The sequence below is a fragment of the Alosa alosa genome, chromosome 5 (assembly GCF_017589495.1).
Source record: "Alosa alosa isolate M-15738 ecotype Scorff River chromosome 5, AALO_Geno_1.1, whole genome shotgun sequence".
NCBI lineage: Eukaryota > Metazoa > Chordata > Actinopteri > Clupeiformes > Clupeidae > Alosa > Alosa alosa.
The window spans coordinates 19360267-19371902 of record NC_063193.1 but is presented as its reverse complement, the minus strand read 5'-3'; the positions used below and the strand labels follow the sequence as shown (position 1 = coordinate 19371902).

The window sequence follows — 11636 nt, the reverse complement described above, 5'->3', positions numbered from 1 at the left end:
TCTCAAAATAGTCACAGCGGTAGTTACTGGGTTGTATTCCCCCACACTTCTTCCAGGCACATGACTGGAACTGTTCATGGGGCCTGAGTTTTTTTTATTTATTTATTTATTTATTTATTTATTTTTCCAGTCTTAACCCATAATGTTTGCCTTCAGTGATCATAAATAAGAAACTGAATAGTGGTGTCTTTCGAAAAGTACAGAATCATTTATTTGAACTTCTTATTTAAAATTTGAAACCCAGGAAATTAAACCAATCCAAACATTTACTTGTTCTGTAAAAATATCACAAAGATTCTGCTGCAGCAACATGGTGCTTTTGTGGGTGAGTCAACATATCCCCCCCCGCCCCCCCCCCCCCCCCCAAAAAAAAACAAAACAAATTACCATTTTAAAATACAGAAAAACAAAATTAGGAAAAATGTTCTAAACTGTGGTCACAGTTACAGCAGTTACTAAGACTTCACACAGTCACTGACAGTTGACCGAGAGGTTATTACCTTTTGGGAGAATACCTCTCACACCTGTAACCTGTCAGGTGAGCATCGCAAAGGACCGCATAAGAGAAGTATAGCACCCCTTTGTTCAGTTTGCAGCCATGTGTGTGGACCCCACGTTCGGGAATCAGGACGCAGCGCCCGGGCATGTCGTTGTACAGCACATCACTGTCCCACACCTCCACAATCAGCTGGTGGCCCACCTCGATGGAGCCGAAGTTGTAGGTGACGTTCCACGACGGGTTGTTGTCATTCTCGACAATGTCGGTCTCGCGATACTTACCGTTGTACCAGATCTTGACGAAAGCGTCAGTCTTGGTAAACGTGTCAGCCTTTAACCCTGCCGCTCTCTGGATCTCCACCAGGAGTTTGCCCCTGGCGGTCCTCAAGGGGCAGCAGTTGTGGTCCAGATTTTCGGAGGGGGAGCACTGGCCATTCTTCTGGTCCGCTGGAGCCATGTTCTCCTCTATGTACTCAGAAACGGCACTCTTGAGATTGCCCCTGATGTTCGGATCATCGACCAGGTGGTGCAAGGGGTAGATGGCATAGGAGACCACATCCGGGTTCTCCTGCAAACTGCTCATCCAGCTACTGTAGGCCTTGCTGGGGCTCTCCTGGAACAGGACGTCCGGGAAGTACTTCTCCCCGCCCATCACCTCGATCTTGTGGGTCATGAAGCCCTGGTAGAAGCCCATACTCATGTTGTCCTTCAGGATGTCCACGCACTTGTTGGAGAGTGAGGCGTTGGCGGGGAGAAAGCCGAGTGCTAACTTGAGCTCCACGTTCAGGCAGTTCTTGATCTCGGTCTCGGAGAAGCCCTTCAGCGTCGCCAGGCACGTCCGGAAGGCCGTTACCCTTCGCACGCGGCCACCCAGGTGCACGTGGCGGATGTAGTGGGTGCCATACGTGTCGATGGTCCTGCGGTACACTGCTTTGCTCTGGTCGTCATACTGCTTTGGCAGTCGCTTAAGGTGCTTGCTGAACTCGCTGCTGAGCTCTGGGTGATCAGTCACCCTGTAACTGTAAAAAGATGATAAAGAGGATTTATGAATGATAACCATAGATCAGCTCACTCCCCTAAACCAAATAAACATGGCTCTAATAGAATGGTGTCATGCTTTGTTTTGATACTATTTATCCTGGTAGCCCAAACAAAGTGGGATGACTATTGAGCAAAACAACAGTTGTAAACTCTTTCTTGTCACAGCTTATCAGTGCTTTTCAGACACAGTGTGAGAAAGGTGTTCTATTGGAGACCTGCTATTGTGAACTGCAATCCCACTCAACCAGGATACTTGAAGCCCTGTGTTCAGAGTGAGATAAGAACCTCTTTGAATATGGTGAAGACCAATAAAACCATTGTTACTACATGTATATGCCATCAGCTGGAAATTGAAAATGAAATCTGGAATATTGTATGCTCTGTGTTATTAATTATTTGTTGTTTAATTTGTATGTAGTGTGTTTTTATTTCATGTAGGCCTATGAATAAATAAATGAATGTGAATATGAATAATTAAAATGAATTCTAATTCCAAATACTCAACTGAGTACGCAGGCTTTTCTTTGTAGTCACTTAAGTTCTGACGTGCATTAGCTGTTATAGCACATCCGCTGATAAGCTACTAGGCCCTTGTTGTAAACACACACGGTGTGTAGGAGCTTACCTGTAGTATGTGCATGTGATTTCATGTAGTGCAAAAGTAGCTTTGTCCACATTGTACTGAGTTCTTGCGAACTTAGCGATGTCTGAACGGCTCCCTCCCAGAAGCACCTTGCCATAGGTGTCCAGGTTCAGGTCAATGCCCCAGTTGTTGTTGATAAGCGCAGTGGAGCTCTTGACAAGGGAGTCGACTGTGTGATGGAGCGCACTGGACAGCTGCTTGCTGCACCGGCTAAAGGGTCTCCAGTCCAGGACCATGGCGGGTAGCTTCTGCACCTGCCCACCCTGGAAGCGGTTCTCACACAGCGTGCAGGTGCCATTGTCGTTAAGGTGCGTTTTAACGTTGATCAAGTAGGCGCCTTTGCGACGCATTTTAACCACATCAAAGCCCTCTCCTGCAAGGTTGTAACCGGGCACAAACGGCACCTTCTCGCACTCTGCTGGGGTACCGCTCCGGCAGGCAGCGGTGCTTCCCAGAAGTGAAAGAAGAGGGAATATCAGCTTGACCACATACAACTTCAGTCTGGCCATTTTTCCAACCGAGCACGTGTCACAACTAAAACACGAGAAGGATGAAAAAAAAAAGATGATATTAGCTCGTCACATGGTACATTTGGGCCGTTTTGCAGTTCCTGTTTCCTGGTCCTTAATTACCATAAGACATTGCTGTCAACTCCAGGAAAACTCTGTCCTGTTAGAAAATATATTGAATCTATTTTTTTTTTAAGTAGGTTTATAAGAACAAAATGTACACAACATGCCGCCTAGGCTACCCTATTCAGTAGTGCTGTCTTGATTGTAGAAGAAAAAGCACTATATAGGTCATTTAAAACCAGGGCAGCAGAGTATATTTAACACATTTTTTTTTGCAGAAAAATTGCAGACTATGAACATAATAGGCCTACCAGAAAGCTAAAAAGTAGGCTACACTTGTGGAATATCGTAGGCCTACCTTAGAACCAGCCACTTCTGAGTTCCTCAGATTTCCAGTTGATGGGAGCAGTTATGTCTCTCACACAAAGCCACTCCCCCAAGGCCAAGTTTCCAAGAAGACAATTATAGCTTTGGATTGGTCCAACATTTATTTCCTTCCTTCTCGAAATCCCAGATTCTCTGTGTCTTGCTCACGAGTGCCTTGCCGTTCTGAAAAGCTCCTCTTTGAGCTGCAGTGTCTCTTGTGTTTGAGGAAGGGCAGGGAGTTTCCCTCTGCCAGGCCCCCTGTCCCTGCGGTCAGACTGTGTTCATCAGGCAAACTGTTTTGTTTTGATGAGAGCCGGGGCCGGACGGCTGCCTCAGCTCCAGCTGTGCTGTGGGGGAGGTTCTCATGAGGCCACAAGAGTGTGTGTGTGTGTGTGTGTGTGTGTGTGTGTGTGTGCACGTGTGGGTGTGTATTTAACCGAATATGACTAAGCCGAGAGAAAGAAAAAAAACATCATTGTCTATATATCCTTTAATCTCATCTGTCTGCAAATGAGTGGAGGATCATAGGCAGATTTGTGGAAGAGGGTTCAAAAAGACAGTAGATATATTGCAGCTTCATGCAAGAAAATGTTTTTGAAAATGCATCTCATTCCTCAATATTTCAGTGTCAGTGTATCAGTGTTGGTTCAAAACTACCGTAGTCACATATTTAAGTCAAAGTATTTTTACCCAAAGACAATGGTTGAATTGATATTTTATTTTAGAACGTTTTTGTGTACTTACAGATACAAACCATGCTAAAACAGTTCCCTGGAAAAGTGCAGCCACTGCTGCTTAATATAAATATACAGTAACCATAATGGTATTTTCCTCCCAGGTCATACAAGGCTATTCAAAATGAACAACTCCACCTCCCACCACCCACCCCTGCCCCACACTCAACCTCTCCGTTAAAATGGCATGAAAGAAAGCACTTTGAATGTCTACAGCATTTGAAAATACTGTATGTACATCATTCATATAACAACATCATTTTGTTACATGCAAAATCAAATCATGACAATAGGAGGCTTACAATATAGGTCAACCGTGTCATTTGTGAGTATACTGCGCAGCAATTCATGCAACCTCAGTGAGAGGAGAGGAAATCTGATTTGAGCATGCAAGCAGAATAAAAAAAATTAAAAAAAACAGCTGAAAAGCACAGGAAGCACATGTCTGCAAACAAAACCACTCACAATCCCCAGCCACACGCTACCAGCTCTGTTAACAATGCGTGCGTCCCTAACACCCTGCTCTACTGTTTCCTCCCTTGTGTCCCTCTCTCCTCACAGTCTCACTGAGAAGACCTCTACGTCATCTTCCCCACCATCACTAATCTGACCATCGTTGATAAATTGTTGACACTCTCTGCTCTCCGGTAATTCAGGCGTCCTTCGTTGTTTGTTTCTTCTCCTCACCAGCAGCACTATTACTATAAGTATTAAGGCGAGCACGATGCATGCCATAGTGACCCCGAATATCTGCCACCCTAATATGTTCGTGGACAACCTGGAGGGGGGCACCTTTGCAGATGGGTCCAGCTCCTCTGAGAGCCTTCTGATGTCCTCAGGCTTGGCCAGTCTCCATGTCCTCGTCTCTCCCATTCTGACCCAGGACCTGCCTCCCTCTGTCATCACAGCCACAGTGTTGGTGGCAATCATGTTGACCAGAGGAGGCCTTGTGAAGGGAGGTAAATTGATGGGCAGCAGTTTTTCTGCTGTGAAAACATCCGACTGCACGCAGTAGAGAACCTGGCATCCATCACTGATGGCTGCAAGATGCTGGCTGAACTGTGGGGGGCAGTGCTGGAGACCACCAGCCAGAGGGTTGCCAGATTTGCAGCTGAAAAATCCTCCAAAAGACACAGAGTATTGACTGCCTCCTTCATAGTCATTACTTAGACATACCATCAGCCCACTCGCCAACAATTTCCGGGGGAAGAAATTTGGAGGACAACTCATGGATTTCGTTAATGGGTTCCGCCTGGAAAGGCTATATAGCCCCCCAAAGAGGTATCCTGAAAGCTCCATGGTGTCATTAACAGTGGAACACCAGAAAGTGTCAATGCGAGCACGTCTGACATGATAGCTATTTCCACAAACTGTCTTAGAACATGTGGAAATAACCCAACATCGGACACTTTCTTTATGGCATTCATACTCAGTGTAACCCTGCTCTTGCACCTCTGACTGCAACAGAATGGACCTGAATGACTCTCGACATGAGTAATCTCCAGTGTCTGGATTTGCCTGTGCATGGTCGTTACATATCGGATCTGCATCTGGTGTGAGCTTAGAGCACTGCTGGTAAACCCCTCCAAAACTGAGATTGGTTGCCAAGCCATCACAAGAACCATCATCTATATTGGCCTGGAAGTTGAAATTCTTTGAGTCTGGCTTGACACATCCTGGACGGCTGTTGATTTTGTAATAGCGCTCGGCAGCCTGACGCACTAACGTTGCCATCTTAAACACGGTTGGTTCTGGGAGATGAGGAAATGCTGCTCTGTTTAGAAAGAAGTGCAGCGGCATCCCGGCCCGGTCGATAGCCACCAGATTGTTAACGGTGCTTTCCTGCCATTTTTGCAGCGTAATGCCTGGGTAGAACAAAGCCCCACCATGGCTCTGGGTGAAAGAATATGTGATGTTTCCCTCATACATGCGTGCTTCTACAGTCTCTCCTGTGGATTTGCCATCAATATTAAGTTTGCTGAAAAAGCTTGCACCAGCTAATGCAGACACTGTTGACTTTTCTGTGTTGCTGCTGGAAACATAAGAGGCTCTTAGGTAGTCCTCATGCACCAGCGAAGCACCAGCTTCAACGGTTGTTATGACATGAGAGCCGTAGCTCAGCACCAGCCTCTCTGACAGGTAAATGGCTTGGCGGGTTTGGTTGTTTACTACTGCATCTGCGATTTCCTCTGCCTGGCGGGCAAAGCGAGAGTCCAAAGCAAAGTCAGGGTAAGCCTTGACTGTGTAGAGGTGATTGCGCACCTACAGAGGAAAAATACGTAGAAGTAGTTGTTAAAGTGAATGGTAAAAACTGTTTAAAGTGGACTATAATGAATCCATTAGAATCACTTTGGTGTAATTCTCGAATCATCAAATCGTTAACGTTTGCACAACAGTTAGTGCATTTTTTAAATCAATTCTACATAGTGGATTTCCTGCAAAAGTGTGTATCTTGCTCAAAATGCTTAGTTTATGGCTCAAAACCAAGTATTTGACACCATTGTTTATGAAGAAGATCAATACTTTACTATGTCAGTATGTTTAAATGAAAAACTATAAAAGGCAGTACTATTTTCTGTGTGGCATATCTATTTTGCAGTAAAACTACAAAGTGACACATTATGTGATGGGGACTGACTGCATGTTTGTACTGTAATTTGTTGACAGCCATTGTTACAGTATAAGAAAACAAAGGCTTTTACAGCATTGTGCAAAGGAAAAATTACAAATTTACAGTAAAACATAGAAAACCCCAGTTCTGACAACTAGTTAGGAGAACTAGTTCAACACAATGACTCAATGATGAGACAAGGCCTTTTCTATTTTATGGGGTAGGACTAATTCAGCATGGAACCAGTATAGTGCATTAGCAACAGACATTTGTATACAATCAGTTGCATGGATGTAGATTTTCCTTAGATGTAGCATTGCTGTTTGTTCAAGACTGGGAGAAATTGCTTTAATGATGTGCACAAGTGATAAGATGATATGGAGTTTGAACAAGCAGTTTTAAGAATTCCGAATCTGATCTGAAAAATGCACCAAAGTGACTGAGAAAAACATACTATTGCCAAGGTAAGAGGGGGCCTACACGGTAAATAGTTTGACATAGTTTTTATTACATTTATATACACTGTTAGTACATTTTAACCATTTTGTGTCCATTTTAGTCTCAAAGCATTCCCACTCCCATTCCCATTCATGTATAAGTTCATACTCACTTGTATACGAGAAGTGACTGAACTTTCCATGACTTGATGGATTTTCATGCGCTGGTTGTCTCTGGAGAACTTTGCATTCAGCACAGAAAGGAAAGATGCCTCTGTATTGATGGAGAGAGCAGTGGAGCTGTGCTGCTTCTGCCACGAAGAGATGATCTCAGAGTTAGTCTCCACACCACTCACCTTCTGGGGGATGACAAACACCTCGTCCGGGATGAGGTAGACCCCGTCCTCAGTGGTGTGACAGTGCCTGTAACTGATGTTCATGACTCGCCCCATGTCCAGGTTCCGTAGGTTGTCCCAGCCTCCACCGGGCAACACTCCCAGGGCTGGTGAGTTCACAGTTTTTCGACACTCTAGAAGCCCGTTGCTTGGCCGAGAGAGAGGCTGACAAAGACAGTGACCCAAGACACAAAGCACAAGAACACGTCCTAATGAGAGATCCATGTCTGTCAGATTGAGCTACAGTGAGGACAAGATGAAGAGGGTTTTTTTTTTTCTTTTCAAGGTCAGACTGTGGTAGCTGCTTGTTGAGGGACTATTACATCAACCCTGACAGCCTGTGTTTATGAGACAGACATTTGTGTTGTCTCAGGATGGCATTCACAGTGTGGCTTCATACAGCTTCCTGTTGACAACAAAGTTTCGTTTTCGCAAAACTGAGAAAGCTGTTTGGGCTATGTAGGCATTGACAATACATGGCTGGCTCATGTAAATTTGAATCCTCAGTGGCTTAAGTTGCCAAGCAATGCAACACCACTCGAGACCCAGGTTCAGTGAGAGGATGTGCTTGTGCACACAGTCATTTCTATAGCCTACTTGTCTTTACGTCTCATAATAAAATGATCATTCATCCTATTTATTTACTCTTTTTTCTCATTCAAATATGTATATGTTATGAAGTTGTTGCTCTGTCACTTGAATGAATAGAATGTTTGGGTTGGATAATTCAGTGCAATATGTGGGGTGATTGCTAGCTGCAAAATGCTCAAGTGGGGATGTCCTGAGATATCACCACTCTTGTTGACTCATGGAATGCCTACTGTATGTCAGGTTATGGACATGGTTCTTGGCAGATGCTTTTGTTCAAAGCAACAAACAACAATAACAATAAATATTAATATAAAAAATGAACAGTTAATTTAAAGTCATATTGCTACGTCCAAATATTAATAATAGTAATAAATCATTTAAGCAGAAAAGTAATAGCAAGTGATCACAGTAAAATGAACCATAAACACATACAAACTGTGACTCTGCATGGAGAATTAATTAGTTATAGTGTAACAGTGATCATTGAAAGCCCAAATACTGTTAGGAAAAGCTACTTACTGTGTTTTAAAATGTGTGTGTTTTAGATAAGAATGCCACTCTATACTCCCTCAACTGAATGTTATTTCAGCACATCTCGTGTTTATATTTTTAAAATTGTTCATGGTCAAGGAAAGTTTGGTGGTACTAGGGTATAAAAGTCCTCAAAGTCAGTCACACATACATTTTGAATACTTGTTACATGTCCAGTCTACTGCACTTTTAGAATCAGCATAATAAATGTGCTAGTTATTGAGGAAAATCTGTTATCTTTAATCTTTAATTTAATCTTTGATTATGAGTTGAATGTATTTACTGTACTCATGTCACATTTCCATCTGTGATTAATTGTAAGATGCATCTTATGTGCTGTTAGGTCACTGTGGAGCCTGCACATTCCCATTTTGGGAAGTCAAATGTCATCAGAAGTTGCAGCAGGGTTAGATCCCGGAGCTAGCTGCGGTTGTTTGCTGAGGAGCTGAGCTTTTGCAGCTGCTTTTTGCATCTATGATTTGTGACCAGTATGGGTTAGTGACAGAGCAGAAGTAGGTCACTTGGGAGAGGCTGTGTGTGCACTGACTGTTGATTTCCAGCAGGGCTTCAGTTTTTTTCCTTGAAAAAAGGTTTTCTGAATACACTGGTTATACCATCTATGAGCCACTAGGTGGCATAATGTAGCAGTCAGAAGAACAGAGAGATATTTTCACAGAAAGTTGATCAGTGGGAACACTGAGAGAGGATGTGTTTTGCTTTGTTTTTTATGTTTTGAAAAGTTAGATTTGAAATAAAAACAGCATTTATTTGGCTGTGTGTGTTGAAAAAAACTGTTGTTGCCACATATCTAAAAGAGTAGCCTAGGCCATATTAAGAGCTACAGTATGTGAGAAATGTTGACACTCCAGCTAGGCCACATTAAGAGGGATGTTATATGTGAGAATATGTATGCAATATGTGTGTGAGGTACAGTATATGTGAGAACATATATGCAATATGTGTGTGTGAGGTGCAGCATATGTGAGAATATATATGCAATATGTGTGTGTGGTACAGTATGTGTGTGTGTGAATATATATGGTTTCGCTTTTGTCCAAATATATGCAATATATATGCAATATGTGTGTGTATATGTGAAGAAATGTTGGCACTGCAGCAAACAAAACACACAAGGAAGGCATGTGGAGCAAGTGAGTTTACTGTTCAGACTTGTCAGTAGAGGACGCTAAAGTCCTATCTACCAATAACCAACAGTAAGAGCAATGGAATGAAAGACAAAAGAACCAGAAAAATCTATATGGTTTATGTACTATTATTGGGTTTATGTATAAAGTAATGACAGATGTTGTATACACTCTTTACTTCCTTGTTTACCTTACAGCCACATCTCAACAATGCCTTCCAGGACAGTTTATGGGCCAAAAATCTCAGTTACATGGATTACATGAAGTAACATAACAGAATTCATTCTTGTGGAATCAAAGGGCAATCAAACAGCCAGTGTTAACACATTTACCATTACAGATGTTATATTACTCATTAGATGGATTTGATAAATCACACCAAAGCACTATGTGTACCTACAACATCCTATGCACTAGCAAAGGGAAGAAATCACAGAAGTACAAAAAGTCAGATGCAAGACAATGATATTTACAATACCAGTTCAGAAGTAAAAGGTGCTTCATAGTTAACATTTGGAGACATAAAGTGTGCTGATAGCTCACATGAAAGATGGGTCCTTATAGACCCTTTCAACAATAAAAACAAAAACAATGCTTGAACATTCTATTTGGGCCCCAACCTACTTCCTCTGCATTAAGATAACATATGGAATGTTAAAACAGAAGTCTTGTGGGGCCAACTATGATGCTGATAATGGAACTCTCTTGAAAGGGTCTATAATGAACTCTCATCCTGGCAGACCCATGATCCAGCCTACGAGACACATAAATGTAAAACATAACATATGCATTCATTCACATAAATGTAGTGTTTATGTACAATGTAGGTTCTTCCAACTAGGTCTACATTACATTTCTATTTATTACTTACCTTTTCCCAATAGAAAAAAGTCAGTCACTTATGACCCACATCGGTAACACTTTATAATAACTACACACTATTACGCATTTGTACACTATTACTAAATGTTTTGTGCCTTATTTGTAAAGCATTGTTCCTACATTAATCCTCATCAGTAAAGCATTTGTACACATAGTTATAAATAGTTCGTTCATAGTGATACAGTAAAGCTGTGGAGGTAGTGTAGTGGATAAGGATCCAGGCCAGCATGCAGTAGACTGAAAAGTTGTGTGTTCAATTCCCTGCTTCTGCCATTGTGCCCTTGGCCTTTAATTGAATTGACATGTGTAAGTCGCTTTGGATGAAAGTGTCTGCTAAATGAATAAATGCAAATGTAACCTTTACAACTCATTTGTAAATGTGCTGTAAGACATGGAAAGTCCTCACTTTAGATGAGCCCACAAAATATCCTTAACCACTTGCAACTCCTGAGTTAATCATGAATTATAGTATTAGGAAGTGTTTTTTAAAACATGTATCCACACCCTAACTAATCATTAGTGCATGTGTTTAATCATTATTGTTATAAAGGCATGCATACATGTAGATGTAAAAAGTTTCTTAATCATAAACACGCCCATTCTAATTATAACCAATAGACAATTCCTTAACAACTGTTAAATACTGGTAATGAAAATATTACTTCATTAACAAATTATCATTGCATCATTTATTAATTATTAACAACAATTTATGAACATATTTTAGACATAGGCTTATTTACTTTGGACAAACCATTTATAACTGTGTGTACAAATGCTTTACTGATTAATTAATGTTAATTAATAATAATTCATTAATGTAGGAACAATGCTTTACAAATGAGGAACAAAGCATTCTAAAACGGATATTTCCAGTCCTCAATTAGGATTGGCTGAATCACGTTCAATGCCGTTGTAAAACCTAGCATAACCATACATCTTGACTGCATTTCATTCTAAATTACATGTGCCACCACAGATTGATACAAAAGTTAGAGATGATGCAGCTGGACGCCGCTTGCGCGTAGTGCCTAACAACACCCCTTAACTGTTATAAAATCATTGTAACCTACAGCCTCTCATGGCTTATTGCTTCATTTAGTAATAGTTTACAAATACATGCTTAATAGCTACAAATAAATGCTTAATAGTTATTAAAAAGCATTACCCTTTTCGGTTATCTGCTTGAT

The 11636-nt window shown here is 41.7% G+C and overlaps 1 protein-coding gene across 2 annotated transcripts; it reads right to left on the bottom strand.

The window, feature by feature from the left end:
- Positions 1-392: 392 nt before the first annotated feature.
- LOC125294218 (macrophage-expressed gene 1 protein-like) lies at positions 393-7527 on the bottom strand. Of its 2 annotated transcripts, XM_048242690.1 has the most exons (4): positions 7076-7140; positions 3113-3462; positions 2165-2716; positions 393-1517 (listed from the first exon to the last, which is right to left on the bottom strand). In XM_048242690.1, the coding sequence occupies exons 3-4, from the start codon at positions 2689-2691 to the stop codon at positions 497-499; spliced, it is 1548 nt and encodes a 515-aa protein (XP_048098647.1). In that variant the 5' UTR covers positions 2692-2716; positions 3113-3462; positions 7076-7140; the 3' UTR covers positions 393-496. The 2 variants fall into 2 exon arrangements, with proteins under 2 accessions (XP_048098647.1, XP_048098646.1); XM_048242689.1 differs by lacking the exons at positions 393-1517; positions 2165-2716; positions 3113-3462 and adding an exon at positions 3888-6116 and having other exon boundaries at positions 7076-7527.
- Between the last annotated feature and the right edge of the window lie 4109 nt (positions 7528-11636).

Coding starts and splice junctions, on each gene's coding strand:
- LOC125294218 (XM_048242689.1), bottom strand. CDS start 7,522: ATGGATCTCTCATTAGGACGTGTTCTTGTGCTTTGTGTCTTGGGTCAC. Junction 6,117..7,075: donor CAGTCACTTCTCGTATACAA/GTGAGTATGAAC, acceptor TTTCCTCTGTAG/GTGCGCAATCACCTCTACAC.